Genomic DNA, 19,593 nt, shown 5'->3' on the forward strand with positions numbered 1-19,593 from the left:
CTTCTGACTTAATTCTAAGTAATATAGTTTTCACAGAAAGGTCCCAGGTCATATTCTATCATTCAGTCTATCTCATGTAGAACCTGATGAAGATGCTACTGCTGATGGCTTGGTTGTTTCTCTTCATTCAATCAAGCCCAGATTCCCCTGTTCAAAGAGCCAGACTCTTTGAGCTGGAAGGGACCTTGGCATCATTTAGCCTGGGAAAATTGCTATGTTACAGGTAATCTAGACTCAAAAATAGATTCAAACTGTGGGCCACAGGGCTTATAGGGTAGTCTTACTGGTGCAGTTGACTTCTATGTAGTTTCAAGGAAGGGCAGAAGTTGATGGGAAGTTGGGGTAGGGAGGATGTTTAACAAAGGAAACATACAAACACCACATGTTCTAAGATATAGGAACATAGAGTGGCTAAAGGTTTGCATTTCAGGAGGCAAGTAGTTAGAGGTAATGGTAAATAGAGGAAGAATTTCAGAAAAGAAAAATAAACAGATTCAAGAAAGTTTTTTGGTAACCTAAGTTTCCATATCTACGTGGAGTTCTCCAAAATAGAAGATGAATGCAGGTTTTGCCTTTTCCAAAATACATGATTAGTTCAGCATTACATATCAAGCATCATACCAAAGTCTTAAAATCTGAGGGCTTTTTTTTATTGCTTAATCTGAACCCCCAATTCGAAGCATCCACAATATCTCTGACAGGATTAGTCTAGCTTAAATACTTCCAGTGCCAAAGCATAATATTGGAAGAAGCAACTCATTTCATCCCTTTGTATTAATTTATTTTTATTCGAAGCATAATTACATATGGTAAAATGCACAGACCTTAAGTGTATAATTTGATTAAACTTAATTGTTTAATCAAAATGTGAAAATTGCCATCACCCAAAAAATTTTCCCATGCTCCTTTCCTGTGGCCCACCCTCCCTCTACCTTCTCACAGGCAACGACTATTCTGATTTCTATTTCCATAGATGAGTTTTTCCTGTTGCTAGACTTCACATAAGTGGAGTTGTTCATTGTTTGTACTCTTGTGTGTCTGGTGCTTCTCATTTAACATAATGTTGTTGAGATTCATCTATGTTGTTGTATGCATTAATAGTTTGTTCCTTTTAATTGTGGGGTAATATCTCACAGTATGAAAAATCTCATGTTATCTCTTTAGTCTATTGATAGACACTGGCATTGTTTCCAAAGTCTGGCTTTTAGAAGTCAGCCGGGCGTGGTGGCTCATGCCTGTAATCCCAGCACTTTGGGAGGCCAAGGTGGGCGGATCACAAGGTCAGGAGTTCGAGACCAGCCTGGCCAATATGGCAAAACCCCATCGCTACTAAAAATACAAAAATTAGCCGGGTGTGGTGGCACATGCCTGTAGTCCAGCTACTCGGGAGGCTGAAGCACAAGAATTGCTTGAACCCGGGAGGTGGATGTTGCAGTGAGCCGAGATGGCGCCACTGCACTCCAGCCTGGACGACAGAGCGAGACTCTGTTTCAACAACAACAACAAAATAAATAAAGCCACAAAGAATATTCTTATCCAACTTTTTTTGTAGACATAAAATTTCATTTCTTTTGGAATTTTTAGATCACATGATAGGTGAATATTTATGAGAAAATATCAGTTTTCCAAATGGCTCTACCATTTTATACTTTCGCTGGCCATGCATAAAACATCCTGCTGCTTCACAGCCTCTCTAACATTTGGTACTGCTAAAATTTTTAAATTTTAACCATTCTGGTGGGTGTGTAGTGGTATCCCGTTGCATTTTCAATCTGCACTTCCCTGACGACCAACAATGCTAAGCATCTTTTTTATGTTCTCAGTGGCCATGCACACATTCTCTTTAATGAGGTGTTTATCTAAGTCTTTTGCCTGTTTAAAAAAATTGATTGTCTTTTTATTATTGATTTGTAAGAGTCCTTTGCACATTCTGTTTACGAGTCCTTTGGCACCATGGAGAAAACTTCCACTTTGGAGCCAGATACCCAAGGGGTTTGAATCTTGGATCTGTCTGTGTATCTTCTATGAGTAACTCAATGTCTCTGATCTTCAGCAGCTTTGTCAGTAAAATAAAAATAATTCTCACCATACGGGATTGCTTTGAGAATCTGAGAGAGCACAAATACAGCACCGAGTTCAGATCCAATCCTGGCACATAACAGGCACTTACAATAACATGTAAAGACGGTGATATTAATATAAATGTTTAAAGATAATGGCTGAGTTGGCCTTCTGCTAAATCTCCTCTATTCTAAGTTAAATATCTCATTTCTTCAACTTTTGCATAAAATATGATTTCCAGACATTGCTGCCACAAGTTATATTTGAATTTTTTAAAACTCAGTAAGACAAGGGCATTGGCCAGTCAGAATGGACACAGGCCATGGGACTGGATGAGAGTCTAGGAGGCCCCTAGCAGACCAGACATCAATTAATATTTTAGTTATTGGATCCTCAGGGAAATTCACAGTGTTCTGGGCGGGGAGGCATGGTGCCTGGGGGAGCACTACCATGGGATTTGGTAGTGCTCAGGAGCTTGCCAGGGCTCAGAAAAAGGTACCTCAGGGTGGGTACGGTGGCTCATGCCTGTAATCTCAGCACTTTGGGAGGCCAAGGCAGGTAGATCACTTGAGGTCAGGAGTTCGAGACCAGCCTGGCCAACATGGAGAAACCCTCTCTCTACTAAAAGTGTAAGAATTAGCTGGGCATGATGGTACATGGTCTGTAATTCCAGCTACTTGGGAGGCTGAAGCAAGAGAATGTACCCAGGTGGCGAGGTTACAGCGAGCCGAGAGTATGCCACTGCACTCCAGCCTGGGTGACAGAGTGAGACCCTGTCTCTAAATAAATAAATAAACAAAAAACTCCAGAGGGCCAGAGGATGGCATGCAGAGACTCGGAACTGAAGAAGATGGGAAAGCCCCACCAGCAGCCTCAGAAACAAGTTCTCTCTGACTTTCTCTTGCCCTCCTGTCTCTTGTCCCTCTTTCTCTCCTGACTCCTAGAAACCGGAATTCCTCTTTCCCAAGATGGGTCATAGAAACTAGAATTTCTTTCTCCCAAAGCAAGCCATGAGCCTGGAAAGATCACGCTCTCCCTTAATACTTCTTTCTTGAAGACCTTCATTCAAGAGGGGTCCCGTTCCATACTCAGGAGGAAGGAGGTCAAGAATAATCTGAACAGACCAAGGCCTAATGGGCCAGTAGACCTTGGGAGGGTAGTCGGACTTGGACCCTGCAGGCCAGTGGCCCTTGGGAAGTTAGCTGGGCTGGGGCCAAGTGGCCCAGAGGCTCTTGGGAAAATGGTTGGATTTGAGCCCTGGAGGCCAGCAGACTTTTGGAAGGTAGCTGGGTTTGATGCCAATGTGCCAGAAGACTGAGAGAAGGCAGATGAACCCACTCCCCGGGAAGGGAATTGGCATTTACCCCCATGGGGCTGCCTCGCCTTGAGAAATGAGCTGAATTAGGGCCTATGGGGCCAGGACCCCTTAACATGGGAGATGGATTTGGCCATGGAAGGCCAATTCCCCAAGAGCCAGGACCCGAGTTTGGGCCCACAGGGCCAGGTACTCTTGCCATGGAGGGGGCTTGTGCCCATGTTTCCAGAAGCCTGTGAGAAAGAAGCTGAATTTGCTCCTAAAAGACCTGCTGCTCTTAGAATGGGGGCAAGATCGAGGCCTTGAGGTCCAGCCATTCTTAAGACCAGATCCTGTGCCCAAGAGGCCACCTGCTCTGGCATCTAGATTAGGGCTCAGGCCCAGACCACTTGGTCTTGGGTTGGGCCCAAGGGCTGGGCCTGGAAACACGCCTGACCTGGGGGCAGGGTTTGTCTCTAAAAAGCCTGATCTCAGATTGGGGTTTTGTCCCGGGCCCAGGCCAACCGGCCTAGGATTGGGAGGACCATTCCCAGAGGTCAACAGAACACCTGCTTTCATGTTAGGTCCAGATCCAGGGACCATGGGACCACCACTTCTGGGGTCAGGACCTGCTCCCAGGAGACCACCTGCCCGTAGATTGGACATAGGACCTGGTCCTGGAAGACTCCCTAACCTAGGGTTAGACAGAGGCCCTGTGCCTGGCAGAGCCCCTGTCCGAGGCTTTAGGGTGGGGTCTGGGCCTGGGCCTGGCCCCAAGAGGCCACCAGGCCTTGGGAAAGAAACTGCACCTGTGCCAGTGGGATTGATCCCTTTTGGAAAAGAAGCCATACTTGGGTCACGAGCACCAGCTGGGAAAGCTGCTGGATTTGAAGTCAAGGAGCCTGATGAAGCTGGAAAAGGAGATGGAGAACCACTGATTTGTAATTGGGTACATGGATGCTTAGAATAAGGCCTCTATTTCCCAGCATCCCTTGCAGGTAGCTGTGATCATGAAACTAAGTTCTGGCAAATGAGATGTGAGCAGAAGTGATGTGTATGCACTGGCTTGTGCCCTTTCTCCTTCCCACTGGATGACTTGAGGATGTTCTGGTGAGCCATTGTGGATCATACAGACAAAGGAGGCACCCTGGGATGGCACAGAATTGAGACAGAAGGAGCCTGAACTACCAACAGCTGCATGGAGTTACAGCAGAGACACCAGCTAATGTGTGGGAGAAATACACTTTTGTCTTGTGTAAGCCACCATCATTTGGGTCTTTGTGGCATGCAGCTAAAGTTTTATCCTAAGTAATCCACTGATCCTAAAAACCTGTGTGCCACTACCCCTACTCTTACCCTGGTTTTCCAACAGGAGCACTTAGTAACATATTGAAATTGAGCTAGATAAGTTTATTCATGCCCAATCATTAGTTATTTTTGATTGATAGAGTAGCTGCCAAGTTGGAGCACATAAGGTTTAGTTACTCCTCCACAACCTCACTGCCAGATTTTAATGATAGCAAACCTTGCACAAGATTCTGCTATACAGGCAGATGTTTATTAAGGAAATATGTATTAGCAACAAGGCATAGGAAGTTTCTCAGCAATCTTTTAGGTGCTTTCATTGCACCTTACTTGAATGTGCTTTACTAGATGTAGATGCAACATTCCAGAGTCGGCATTCAGTTAAACTTATGATTGGTAACAAGCAACTAGAATCCTTAAACACAAGGACACAGGAAGAGCTAGGGATTAAGACTCAGCTGGGACTGGGCGCAGTGGCTCACACTTGTAATCCCAGCACTTTGGAAAGCCAAGGTAGGTGGACTGTTTGAGGTCAAGAGTTCGCGACCAGCCTGGGCAACACGATGAAACCCTGTCTCTACTAAAAATATAAAAACTAGCTGGGCATGGTGGTGCACACCTGTGGTCCCAGCTACTCAGGAGGCTGAGGCAGGAGAATCGCTTGAACCTGGGAGGCAGAGGTTGCAGTGAGCTGGGATTGTGCCACTGTACTCCAGCCTGGACAACAGAGTGAGGCTATGTCTCTTTTTTTTTTGAGAGGGAGTCTCGCTCTGTCGCCCAGGCTGGAGTGCAGTGGCGTGATCTTGGCTCACTGCAAGCTCCGCCTCCCGCATTCACGCCATTCTCCTGCCTCAGCCTCCAGAATAGCTGGGACTACAGGCGCCCGCCACCACGCCCAGCTAATTTTTTGTATTTTTAGTAGATACAGGGTTTCACCTTGTTAGCCAGGATGGTCTTGATCTCCTGACCTCATGATCCGCCTGCTCGGCCTCCCAAAGTGCTGGGATTACAGGTGTGAGCCACCGTGCCCAGCCAAGGCTCTGTCTCAAAAAAAAAAAAAAAAAAAAAGAAAAAGAAAAAAAAGACTCAATTGGCATCTCTGAGGCTAGAGGACAAGAAGACATGGGATGGAATAGTGTGTCTATAAAATGTTTTTGACAAGCCATATGTCTTGAATACTTCTGACTCTACTAATGAGAGCCTGTTTCTAATACTTACTAATCTAACAAGCTACTAGTGAAAATTCATTCTCCACATTTGTTATGCTAATTAGTAAAAGATCACTTGTATTGATTGAGATTTAGAGCTACCCTGAGCTAGCGTTGGACTTTCTAGTGCTGGCTGACCACCCTTGAGGCATGAATTCCTGGTTAGGACAAACGACTGCCCTAGGTTGCTGCCCAAACACGGCCATATCTGGCTGTCTACAGTGGCATATCTGAAATAAATTCTCACAATGCCATGTCAAACAGACAGGAACCTAAGGCATGAATATTCCCACTGGAGGAAAAGCCATGGTTTTATACCACTCTCCTGTTCCATCGATGTTGGAAGCTTTTCCTTATTCATAGTTGCTATATTGTCTGTAGTAGATTTTAAATACTTCACTATAAACCGAGTCATGTATATGTGTATACATTAACTTTAATCCGTGCTGGGGGTGTACAGTTCACATTTGAAGGGACTTCACCAGAAATCCATGCTCTAAATGTGATCGGCACTTGAAGCATCCTGGTCAGGAATTCAGGCTTTTCAGGGAGCTGCGCTGAGAACATCACGTACATGTGATTCAGAAGGTGTATTAATTAGCATAAGGGATATTAATTATTTTTCATTGGTGAAATTAGTGCTGCTCAAGAAACATAGCTGGAGCGGGCTTGCTTGGACAAGATGTAAGAATCCAGGAGACCCAGCAGGCTGATTCCTCCTCCAGAGCTGTTGAATTCATCTGGTCTTTTGTCTCTCCACTTAAAGGGAAACTGTTCCCTGATTTGACTAGGAGTTTGGTGGATCCTGGCCTCAGAATACCGCTACATCTGTTTGGGGTCTAGGTTTTCCTTGTAAGGGTTTTAGGGGTGCCCTGAGCCTTCTGGTACAGGCTGTGTGATGGCCTCTAACCTGCTTGCTAAGAAATGTGTGTGTCTGTGTGTGTGTGTGTGTGTGTGTGTGTGTGTGTGTGAGAGAGAGAGAGAGAGAGAGAGAGAGAGAAACATGGTTTAATTTATAAAAACTAATCTCAGTTTTTATAGCAACATATCACCTAGTAGCGAGGTTGAAGGGACATGTACAAACCTGAATAAAAACCCAACAATTGCTGAATGGCCAAATTGACTTACCAACAATACCTAACCCGAGCTTCCCTTAATAACAATAGGCATCATTCGCTGAACAAGTTTTATGTGCCAGGAGTTCTTTCTAAACCATTGACATGTATAATCTCAATTAATCCTTTAAACCTGCAGATGTAGGTAATTCATATTTACCTACGGATGAAGCAACTTAGGCTCTGAGAAGGTGCCTGAGCAGATCCAGCTGGTCTGTGGCAGAGCCGGATATAAACCCAGGTGAGTGGGCTCCTGACGTCACGCCTCTAGTACTTTGCACTGCACATGGATGCAGGTTAAGCCCATTTCAATCTCTCGTTCCATTTTAGGTGATTAAATGATCTGGGCAAGATTAAATTATGAGGTGGGAGAGGGGCGGAAGGGTGGACAGGATCTAACTTCAGTGGGCAGGATAAAAAAATGAGGACACAGTGGGTGTCCCCCTGCTGGGAGGCATCCAAGACAGATGGGGGAGCAGGAACCACACTCCATGGTTGGCAGACTGTGAAGTCTTCCATGGCGTCATTATCACAGAATAGCAGCCTTTTAGAATTAAGAATAGTCTTAATTTGCGCTGTGTTGGGTTTTTCATTTACATAATGTTAGATTTCAAAGAAGATTCATACACAAAACTCACTGCTAATTTAGCACTGAAGCTTCTGTGGAAATAACCATTGAAAAGGAACGAATTTTTCACTCACCTCTTTGCTTAGGTGGTTGGGCAGTTTGAAAATTTGCCTCTGAGCAGGTCTGTTGGTACGATCCAAACTCTAATCGCTGTTTCAATAATTTATTTGGTGTGGAGGATTTAATGTAATTTGTTTAAGGGCTCTGAGAAAATGTATTCTTTTATGTGGAGCCTCATTAAAAGCACTTGCAGTTTTGAGTCTGGTGGGAATGATGATTTTAACAGGTGTTAAATCAGCTGATGACACCACGTAAAATTTCCAGGGTGATGGATTTAGAGAAGGCGCACAGTGACAGGTATGATCTGTCGCACCCTCTGGGAGATGATATGCATGATACATAGGTCCTCCTACTTCTCCTGAGCTATAGCAGGAGACGGGCGAAAGTGGCATTTGGAACACGTGTTGTGGCCCTGGTGAAACAGATGCCGGAAGAAGCGCTTCTCAGAACCCCTGGCTGCATGGCCTCCACAGATCCCTGCACTGCTGTGCTGAAAGGGACTAGCTGGGTGCTCACACCTCAGCTTCTGCTGTCCCCACAGCTCTCCTTTGGTGTCTCTCTCCATTGGCCTTCCCAGCCTCCCATAGCAGGCACCAACCCACCTGTTTGTTCCCACACCCTACCTTGCTGCCACTCTATCCTGAAACCTTTCCTCCTTCTCCTCGGATGCTGAAAATAACTTCCTGCTTCCTCCCGGAACCAGAGCACTTTAGCCTTCTCCGCTTGTCCTGTCCCAACTACCACACACACACCTGAAACCACGGCTCAAAACGTCTTATTCTCCAGAGAGTTTGCCCATCACCCTCCCCAAAGCCAGTACTCATCTTTCCCCCCTCCAAGACAGAATTCTTTTTGTATTTACATACTTCTGCTAGTTTCATGTTTATCTTTCTTCTCTTTCTTCAAGCTCCTTGCAGTTAGTGGCTGTGTCCTTTATAGACATTTGAGCCTATTACTGGGCAGATGATGACTAGGACATGCATAAAAATACGTTGCAGGGAAAAGACTCCCTTTTTGCTCGGGCTGGCTCTCCCGGTGCTGACAGGCCCTCAGAGGTCTCTCTGCCATTCTTTGGAGTGAAAGCTAGAATGGAAAATTCAGACTCCCCAGAGCATTGATTGAAAATTGTTCCTCCTTCCAGAACCAACTGCCGCAGGGTATGAGGAACGGGGGTGGAGGTAATTCCCTCTCACCACTCGCTTCACGTTCATTTCTATTCTGTAGGATCTAGTCTGCCTCTGTTAAGTACAGGACAGGGGAACAGACTCCAAGACATCATTACTATTTAGAAAAGGAGGTAAGCACTAAAATGGTTGCTCTGATGGAAGGCAGAACATGATCAACATCTCAAAAGAAACCTAAAGCAAGTTTCAGGGCCTCCATGGGTGGTTGGGGGAAATCCAGGAAGAGGTCAAGAAGTGGCCTTTTAGTTAGTGAATAAACAAGGCCAGAGGGAGAACATTTTGATCTGTTCTGATTGGAAAAGGGGTGTGGGAGATCCTAGGTTTCTGTTAGAATGTATCCAAGAGAAGGCCAGGCATGGTGGCTCATGCCTGTAATCCCAGCACTTTGGGAGGCCAAGGTGGGCAGATAACATGAGGTCGGGAGTTTGAGACCAGCCTGGGCAACATGGTGAAACCCCATCTCTATTAAAAATACAAAAATCAGCCAGGTGTGATGGCACATACCTATAATCCCAGCTACTCAGGAGGCTGAGGCAGGAGAAGCATTTGAACTCAGGGGGTAGATGTTGCAGTGAGCCGAGATCACACTATTGCACTCCAGCCTGGGTGACAGAAACTCTGTCTTAAGAAAAAAAAAGGAAAAGGAATGTATCCAGGAGAGGTGGGCCAAAAAGCTAGTCTGACTGTCTGCTTTCCCTGTCTTGCTGGCCCTCTGAGAGTGCAGAGGCATCTGCTGAAATAAAACATCACATTTCAATTATGTTGTGTCCAAGCTGACTGGTCACATCTCTAGGCTCGTCTGTGCCTAGTGCATGCATCCCCACTGAATGTACTGCAAAGGCCTCAAGGGAAGAAGATACAGGCCTTAATATGTAATTACACAGGGATTTTCAAAGAATCTTCAGCTTAAGTTCCTCTCATTCACTTCAAACCCAGGAGGGGGAGTCCTACTCCTCTATATTCCCAGGGAAAGAGGTAATTTCCTGGGGACCCTCAGCCACCCATTGTCTTATGTCAGGAGGTTCGTCCTTGGGTCTACATAATTATGCAAAACTTCTAGGTTCCCACTTCACACACTTTGTGAGAAAGGTCTAAATGCTTTCCTGTTATAGAAGTTCAGGAAGTTGATTTACTCAGGGATGAAAGACCAGACAAGGGTAAACAGTGGAACCAAAACTTGAGGGCTTTTTTTTTTTGGAGATAGGGTCTCTCTCTGTCACCCAGGATGGAGTGCAGTGGTGTGATCTCAGCTCACTGCAGCCTTGACCTTCTGGGCTCAAGTGATCCTCCCCACTCAGTCTCCTAAGTAGCTGGGACTACAGGCATGTGCCACCATGCCTGGCTCATTTTTCTATTTTTTGTAGAAGTGGGGCTTCGACACATTGCCCAGGCTGGTCTCGAACTCCTGGGTTCAAACGATCCTCCCGCCTCAGCCTCCGTAAGTGCTGAGATTAAGGGCATAGGTCACTGTGCCCGTCTGAGGGCACCTTCTAAAACTCGTGCTCTTTCACAGGTTTTGGAACACATTGGAAACCAAATCCCTCGCTAAATTCATCTCCTAGAAAAGTACAGAAAACAGGACTGGACTTGTGAGCTTTGTAACTGTAACATTATTGCTAACTTGTCCCAATCAGGGCCTGAGGGTCAAGCAGATATAGCATCTCACCTAGGCTAGGTACCTGGGAAGGGAGACAGCGCTGGTAAAGCAGGGCTGAGCTGTGAAGGAGGTGAGACCTAGAGCCACTCCCTTTCCTTCTTTCTGTCCTAGTTCCTGCTGTTCCACTATACCCAGGACTTGAAATTCCAGCTCTTCTCTTCCTAAGGGAGGTATCAGATGTGGCAGAAAAAGAGAGGCTGGGTTCAAATTTATCCCTTACTAACAGTAAGTTAGCAAGCCTGTTTAACTTTAGGCAAAGCAGGTCGTCTTCCTTTCTGAATTTCAGCGCTTAAGGTCTGTAAAATGGGGGTGACAATAATTCTTGCTTTGGCCCACTTCAAAGGGTTGCTGCAGGATGGAATGAGATAGATAATGCTGTTATAATGTTATGCAAATGTAGATCACTGCTATGCAAAATAAGTTACTGCTATTTCCAGAAACTCCTCTTTGGATTTAATTTAATCAAGAGTGAGAATATAAGTTACTTATTCTATGCTCTGGGTGCATTTGTATTTTAAACCTCATCAATTATCTTGGACGTTTTCCTAACTGAAGTAGATTTTGGCAACAGCAGAAGGAGTTATTTCTTTGGGGGCAGGCGGGTATTGCTATTTTGCCTGAGCTGGTGAGGTAAATGGTAGTTATTTGGCCAAAGTAACATGGAAGAGGGAACAATGTTTACTATCCTAAGGGCAGGGAAGTCGCTTTTCTCTTTTAATGACTCTGGTCTGGTTGTGTGACTCAGAGAGGCCTGCTTTGGGGGAAAAAATGAGGTGGGAAGCAGATGGTGGTAAGAAAAGATCTGAGATTCAACGATATTGGCCCCTTAACCAACCACTGCCACCGGGACAAAGGGGGTGTCACTTCTCACCTTCATTTAAATACATGCACCCTATAAATATTGAGTGCCACCATGTGCCAAGAGTAAGCTGGGCACTGGGCATATAGACATGAATGAGATAGACTGGTTTTGCCATTCTGCTGCTTGTAGATTAAGAGGAAGATGGAGATTAAGCAAGTGACCAGAGAGGAAGTATCAAAGGCTACAGGGGACTAGAGCCTTGGAGTGAGGGCTATAACCTAGCCTAGGTGCCTAAGGAGGCTGCTCTGAAACCTGAAGGATGTATAGAAGTTGGCCAGCCAGGAGGTGAGCATGTGAGAAGGCCACAGGATGAGAAAGAACAGAAAGAAGTCAAATTAGGCTTTGGGGAGTTTCTTCCTCTTCGTGGCTGTCCTTGCTGCTATTTTAAACGGGACTCCATCTGGATAAAAATGTGGGACACTGTAACCTCTGTGTGTTTGTCCTCTACCTCCATCTCCAGTGGCCTGGGATGGGCAGAAAGACAGAGGAGGGCAGTTTAAAGTCTGACAACAGGCTTAAGACTGTTTCATACACAGCTGTGAGTCTATCATGACATTTCCATGCATGTTTTCATCATGATGCTGGGCAGCATCCGAGCAAGGCCATGCAAGCTGGGACAGAGGGCGATGGGGTACTGCCTTCCATCCTGCACTCCAACTTTGTTGTTACTTCAGAGGGATGGAGGAAGTGGTAGCTTGTTTACAACCCAGAGCTGGTTTTGAAGCTGAGAGGAACGCCTCACTCATATTGCACAATTCAGCTCTAACTCCTGTCCTGGGTGACCTTGTCTGTGACTGCTCCTATCTCACGACCCAGTTTGGGAGTGGTCAGGGCTGAAAGGTGTCTTTTCATTTAACTTATGAAGAAATCAATGTCCAGAGAGGCAAGATGATCAAGACAAAAAAAAAAAAAAATCATATAATAATTTGGTTGCAAAGCCAGGACTAGAATCTATGTCTCTAATGCCACCTGCATGCACTATTTCTCTCTGGAGGCCTTCACACAAATTTGCACAGCTATTTCATATACTTACCTCATCTGATACTCTCAGCAGTCCTGTGAGATTTGTAGGGATTAAGATCCCTATTTTACAGATGAGAAAACTGAAGCTCTGAGGAGGTTTGGCCAAGTCCCCATAGCTAGAAAGTCAACCTTCTGACCTGAAATTCAGCATGTCTTCCACTGTGCCCTGTAGTTGTGCAGCAGGCACAGTCTTGGGGGGTTGCTGATTATCCACCTGAGGATGGTTTGGAATGTAGATAATGATTAGATAGGAGGGCTTGCAAGGAGTACATTAACCATGTTTGAATATTCTTACCAATTCTCCAGCATCCAAGTTGCAAATCAACATCAAAATGAGCAAGTAGCTGGCCCTGCCCTACTAGTCCTTCTCTGCAAGGGGCCATCTGAACCTTAAGCCAGCAGTTTGTGTGGGCAAACAGATCCCCATCTTCAAATCCACACTTAGGAGACTCCTGTCTCTGTTTTCTGCTGGGACTCTGACACTTGCTCTTGTAGAGAAGGTTCTCGTTAAATATATGTTGGAAAACCCCCAATAATTGACTCATCTACAGGATGTTCTCACTTTAGCCATATTCCCTTCGTTTTCCTTTGAGGGCTAAATGGGAGTAGAGGTACCTTTGCTGCTGGTCTTGAGAGACCATGGGGTTGTCTATTCCTGGTAAGGTGATGCTGACCAGACAGAGCTGATCTAGATGAGGGGTGGGAGGTGACAGTGGTTCAGTGGCTTTCTTGGAGGATGCATGATTGTTTGAATTACTATTTTTAATTGACATATATTTGTATATAATAAATATATATGTTAGGGCCGGGCGCGGTGGCTCAAGCCTGTAATCCCAGCACTTTGGGAGGCCGAGGCGGGCGGATCACAAGGTCAGGAGATCGAGACCACAGTGAAACCCCGTCTCTACTAAAAATACAAAAAATTAGCCGGGCGTGGTGGCGGGCGCCTGTAGTCCTAGCTACTCAGGAGGCTGAGGCAGGAGAATGGCGTGAACCCAGGAGGCGGAGCTTGCAGTGAGCCGAGATCGCGCCACTGCACTCCAGCCTGGGCAACAGCGTGAGACTCCGTCTCAAAAAAAAAAAAAAAAAAAAAAAAAATATATATATATATATATATATATATGTTATATATATATGAGTTAGAGCTGAATTGCACAATATGAGCAAGGCGTTCCTCTCAGCTTCAAAACCAGCTCTGGGTTGTAAACAAGCTACCACTTCCTCCATCCCTCTGAAACACCATCAAAGTTGGGGTGCAGGATGAAGGCACCCCAATAATATCACACTGGGCACAGTGTGATATTTTGATACCTGTATACGATGTATAATGAACAAAGCACGGTAGTTAACATAGAGAATGCATGATTTGCTTGGTGGGGAGAACTGGGTGGTTCTGTAATTATGTTGAGATGGACAGAAAGACATCATCTGACTTGGGGAGAAAATCGGGTGTGGGAGGAGGTGGGAGAGTGCAGAATCTGAGGCAGAGGTCTCCAGCAAGTCTGGCATGGGGTAGGGTGGGCTGGTTGAATGCTGGCTTCAGGGAGATGAGGCAAGCTGGCCTGCCTCTGGCAGGTTGTCAGTGGTAGTCCTGGGTAGAGGAGGGGGCTTTGGTAAGCTGACTGAAAAGCACTAGAGTGGGCGGGCGTAGGAATCAGGCTACCGTGGCTTGTTGGAGATGAGGAACATTGTTGGAAAACTGAACTGACCATCCCGTCCTTCCCCTGAACAGCAGCTTGTATGCAACTATAGGGGTAGTCTCCCTTTCAGCCCTGCTTGCTGTGTCTTTATTCGTATCAAAAACCAGGATCTGAGTCCAGAGGGCAGTGAAACATAAAATGAAATAGGAAAGGTTGCAGTAGTACATAGACCTCGGCTGCTCCCACTAACCTGCAAACAAAATATTTTCCTTGGGCGTACCTTAGCAGTTCCATGGCAGAAGTTTTATCTCCTGAGGTTCACAGAGTTTGGCTCTTCAAGCTGAATGTAGGGTTAATCTAAAGTGTGTCCTCCCTCCTCTGTGGGTGTTTGCCTAGCTCCTGGCTGTGGGTTGAAGGGACTGGTAAATGTGTCTATTTTACTGCTGAGGCAGGGTGGCTCAGTGCTTGGTCACCTTGGAGGGATCATAAGCAAGCCGCCGCTGGGGCCCTGTGCCACGCACAGGTATTCATGCATGCGTGCAAGCACACCCTGTATAGCTGTGTAATAATTGTCCAGGTGTGGTGCATTCTTTGTCAGATGTACCCTTGGTTTTACTGCCTCTGTGCAGAATGTTTATTTGCTGTGCTTCAGGCGGGGGCACGTAGCTTGATAAAGGGTGGTTTTTGCTGTGGCCCCTGCAAATACGTTTTGGTGGCCAGAGTAGATGAAAAACTGAGTTTCCCACTGGAGCGGGTTCATCTGGACTCTGACTTGTTGGTTGCGTTCTAGGAGCTAATTCTGTGGCTCTGGGCTCTCCCATGGAGGTGGGGATGAGGCCGGGGCCGGGGGGAGGTGGTCTTGTGACGGGACTGAGGGCTGTGCACTCAGAAAAGTGGCCACGGTTTAGGACGACCTCGACACGACCCTGTATAGGAGGCAATTAACTCCAGAGAAAACGAGCGAGCCCCGCGCAACTCTTCATTCCAGCAGGGAGAACAAGGAGGTGTGCCCGCCAGGGAAGGGGACGCACCCTCCTCGGCGCTTGCTGCCTTAACTTCCCCATCCCCGCGCCAGGGAGGGGCCGGAGTCGCCGCCGAGGCCGCCGAGCGCAGAAAGTGCGCTAAGGGGACGCGCTGCGAGCCTCACACGTGACGGCGCCGCGCCGAACCGAGCGGGACCTGGCGCCAGCGGCGGCGGGCGCAGCGGGGTGGCCCGGAGCGGCGCGGGCGGCCTGGAGCCCCGGGAGCGGCGCGCGCGGCCCCGGCCCAGCGGCTCTCCTGGCCTCGCGCTGCACATTCTCTCCTGGCGGCGGCGCCACCTGCAGTAGCGTTCGCCCGAACATGGCGACACGGAGCAGCAGGAGGGAGTCGCGACTCCCGTTCCTATTCACCCTGGTCGCGCTGCTGCCGCCCGGAGCTCTCTGCGAAGTCTGGACGCAGAGGCTGCACGGCGGCCGCGCGCCCTTGCCCCAGGACCGGGGCTTCCTCGTGGTGCAGGGCGACCCGCGCGAGCTGCGGCTGTGGGCGCGCGGGGATGCCAGGGGGGCGAGCCGCGCGGACGAGAAGCCGCTCCGGAGGAAACGGAGCGCTGCCCTGCAGCCCGAGCCCATCAAGGTGTACGGACAGGTGAGCAGTTTTGCAACCCGCCTCCCTCCAGTTTTTTCCTCTCCCTGCACTTCCTCACCCCTGCATCCATCCGTTGCAGTCGCTTCCTAGGTGCAGGCACCACTGGGGACTTCCCGGCTTGCATTTGTTTTTTTCCTTCACGAGTACAACCGTCAGCACTTGAATCGCATTGATCTTTCCTTCTTCCTGTCGATTTAGTAAACGTATTCCAGGTACCTCGCCGGGTGCAGTGCGTATTACCCCAGGGTGTGTGCAGAACGCTGTAGTTTCCGGCAGGTATAGGAGGGGTGCAGCTTCATTTTACATCTGGATAAAAAACGGGCTTTCTTTAGTGTACCATCAGTTGGCAGTGGAGGCGAGCACCCTGCAGTTGCGGTACACTTACACAGAACAGCACGAGGTGGGGGTTACCACACTTAGCATTATTAGCACAATAAGGTGGGCGAACCTGAAAGCTTGTCGACTGTCTGTACAGTCAGACAAGAGGTGTGTGTGCGTGTATAAGGGCTGAATTTTTAATTTCTGATTTTTGCCTAGGGTATGAGATGCTCTCCATTCCTTCTTCCCACCCTTCAAGATACTGACTCTCCTACCCCCTTCAAGATAACTTTATTTTGGAGAGGCATACCCCTCATGGCACTTGGAGATTTGAAATGACTGCAGGAAATTTGGTGGGCATTATTATTTTATAAGTGATTTATTTCTATCCAGGCAATGGGTTTATTAGATCATAAGTAACGTGAATTTCACTTTTATGGTCAGACTTACTGCGAGGAATTGCAGATGGAGTTTGTAGGTTAGGATCAGCACTGGCAAAATTAATTTGACCGTGTTATTGCCTCATGAGATTCCCAGTTCTGCAGTTAAGATTGACATCAGCAAAAGTATAAAGTCGGGAGGGGAGAAAAAGTAGGACCAGAGGAGGTGGTAAATACACTTGTTTTCTAGAGTCAAATTGTTTCTTTTAAAGTAGAAATTATTAATAAAAGATTACCCTGAGTTCTGCCTTTTCTCACTAATTTCACTTTAGCCATTTCTTCAGGAAATATATAGAGTTAAATGTTCAACCCTGGGATCCAGGACGAACCTTATAAACATATCACCCTATTGTGTCATTTTGTTGGTGAAGAAACTGAAGCATGGAATGGTGAAGTGACTAGTCCAAGGTCATACCGGGAAGGTGGCCTGCTCTCTAGTTTTTGTCTGCATTGTCTCAGTGACCTTTGCTTGATTGCAGTCACCCTGTCTTTATGCAGTGCTGCTTAAATACCTCTTTCCTGAAATAAAATAGATCTGGTATAAAGGGGGAAAGGATGGTGGGGACTTGGTGGGTGCATTAGACTTCCCTCCACTATTGGCCCCGGGCAAGAATGTGTGCCACAGGCTGCAGGAACCTGCGTGCTCAGTTCCTCTTGGGCCCAGATCCTTGTCCCCCGTCCCCACCCCATATGACAAATATATGTATTAACAAAAAGAAGTCATCAAGGTCCTTGCTCTCAACAGCGACAACAGCATGGGGCTGATGGAGGGTGGGAGGAGGAGGAGGAGTGGCCTGCTTGTTCATTGGGCCTCCCCAGTCAGCCCAGCTCTGCTGTGCTCTTGAATCAGCATTCTGGGAACTGGGAGTTGGGGGCTGGTGGGAGGCAATCCCTCCCAGTGCTCAGGTCCCCTGAAGCTGTAGTTTAGGTTGAGGAAAAAGCTTTCTGGTTTCAAAAATATGCGTACAGGTGCCATTTCTTTCTTGGGTTTGGTTTGTGAAAAGCTCCAGGGGATGTGGGGCAAGTTGGACATGAACTCTGTTCTCATTGGGAGTGACTTCCAAACCCTGGGCTTTTGAGTTTCTGGGCCAGCCAGATTGAGTTTGGTTCAGCTGAAGGATGGAGAAGTAGCAGTCGAGCTCATAATGAGGAATTCCTAACCAGAGGGTGAGGATGCAAGGGTGAGATTTTTCTTTTCTGTGGCTGCCTTCCTATGCCATTGTTGCCTCTTGCTCTGAGGTTAATAAGAAGTGGAATTAATTGGAATCTGTAAGGATTTGAGTCAGATAAAAGGAAGAACTTCCCCGTACTGGGCTTTCTGCCACAAGTTCTGTCTGGTGCAGACACTTCAGAGTGCAAGCACAGGTTGGTGACTGAAGGGATTTGAGGTGCCCTTCTTGGAACCCTGGAGTAACTGACATCTACTTGGAATGATCTTTCTAGCAAGGATGACCATTGCCTCTGTGTTTCCCTGGGGCAGACCTGGTTTCTAAGTTGTCTCTGGTGGTTATGAATAGCACCCCCTTCACTCTCAAAAGTGTCAAGATGTGACAATAAGTTATATGGTCCTACTTTTAGCCTTAAGCCAAGTTCCACTTTATACTCACCGCTTTCCCCTTCAACTTAGGTTTAAACCTAAGGAATGGTGATGTTTTCCAACAGTACTGCTTGACTTGAATGTGGGTCTATGGAGGTGCAGTGGGGTGGGGAATAGAATTTCTTTTTTTTTTTTTTTTTTTTTGAGACGGAGTCTCGCTCTGTCGCCCAGGCTGGAGTGCAGTGGCGCGATCTTGGCTCACTGCAAGCTCCGCCTCCCGGGTTCCCGCCATTCTCCTGCCTCAGCCTCCCGAGTAGCTGGGACTACAGGCGCCCACAACTGCGCCCGGCTAATTTTTTGTATTTTTAGTAGAGACGGGGTTTCACCGTGGTCTCGATCTCCTGACCTTGTGATCCGCCCGCCTCGGCCTCCCAAAGTGCTGGGATTACAGGCGTGAGCCACCGCGCCCGGCCGGGAATAGAATTTCATTCCTGCTTTTAGGAAATGTACAATTTAAGGAGGAGAACAAGCAGATGCAGACACAGGCATGTCAGTGTACCAGGACGGGAACCAGGAAACATGGTCACAAGAAACCAGCCACAACTCTACAATGGTGTGATAACGGGCTGTGACATGCAGCGCATGGGAGATGGAGCGATAGGGGATGGTGGGCTCAGACACTGTCCAGCTTCTTGCCCTCTGACCTTTGAGTGAGGTTAAGAGGACACTGGCAGTACAGAGCAGGGCTGGAAGCAGAGGCTGCCTGAAGGAAGCAGGCCTAGAGGCAATGTTAAGGCCACCAGCTTCAAGGGGAAGAGAAGGGAAGGCTTTCTCAGGGGAATACTTGCATCTGAGAAAGAGCCATGTGCTGGAGTCAAAGTCGGTCCTTTTTCCTCTGCTTTGCTAACCTCTTGGGTAAACTAGGCTTGGTTATTTTGACCATTTTCCTCCTCAGTTTCTCTAGGGTGGGGAGATTGGCTTCTGCCATGATTAGTTAAAGGCACATTTATGAACTGAAATGTGGCTGTAGTGGTGAAAATAATTTGCTGGCAGATATCAGGACTTTTCTGCCCATGTTCAAGGCTCACGCCTGTAATCCCAGCACTGTGGGAGGCCGAGGCGGGTGGATCACCTGAGATCAGGAGTTCGAGACCAGCCTGGCCAACATGGGGAAACCCCGTCTCTACTAAAATTACAAAAATTCACCGGGCGCGGTGGCGGGCACCTGTAGTCCTGGCTACTCAAGAAGCTGAGGCAGGAGAATCGCTTGAACCTGGGAGGCGGAGGTTGCAGTGAGCCGAGATCATGCCATTGCACTCCAGCCTGGGCGACAGAGCGAGACTCCATCAAAAAAAAAAAAAAAAAGGCAAAGTTTAGAAGTTGAGCCCTTCTTAAAAAGGCCAAGTCCAAGAAGAGAAATTCCCTGATTTATGCCACACTGAATTTCCTCCTGATTTCAAGTAAGCTCTGTCTCTCTGCACCATCATGCCTGCTTTTTCCTCTGCCTGAAATGGTCTTCCCCGACTCTCGTCCTTGCCTGGAAAGCGCTTATTCCATTCTTTAACATCCAAGGAATACCTCTTGGTATTCTCAGGCTACGGTGGGAAGAGTTTCTTCTGAGCTTGGATGCAGCAC

General features: G+C 47.3%; 1 protein-coding gene and 1 pseudogene across 4 annotated transcripts in view; one reads left to right on the forward strand and one right to left on the reverse strand.

Moving 5' to 3' along the window:
- Positions 1–2,514: 2,514 nt before the first annotated feature.
- Positions 2,515–14,572, reverse strand: LOC107127480 (uncharacterized; annotated as a pseudogene).
- A 792-nt stretch (positions 14,573–15,364) lies between these two features.
- Positions 15,365–19,593, forward strand: part of SORL1 (sortilin related receptor 1) — a 179,878-nt gene continuing 175,649 nt past the window's right edge. For 2 of the 4 annotated variants that reach the window (XR_012423810.1, XM_045370875.3), the window contains exon 1: positions 15,365–15,663. Coding sequence is in view for 1 of the 4 variants with exons in the window: in XM_045370875.3 (XP_045226810.2) it covers positions 15,379–15,663 (285 nt within the window). In the remaining 3 variants the exon portion in view is untranslated. Of the gene's footprint in view, positions 15,664–15,727; positions 15,876–16,004; positions 16,064–19,593 lie in introns of those variants that run through there. The other 2 variants (XM_045370879.3, XM_065529122.2) reach the window with 2 other exon arrangements.

This window comes from Macaca fascicularis, chromosome 14 (genome assembly GCF_037993035.2).
Source record: "Macaca fascicularis isolate 582-1 chromosome 14, T2T-MFA8v1.1".
Lineage (NCBI taxonomy): Eukaryota > Metazoa > Chordata > Mammalia > Primates > Cercopithecidae > Macaca > Macaca fascicularis.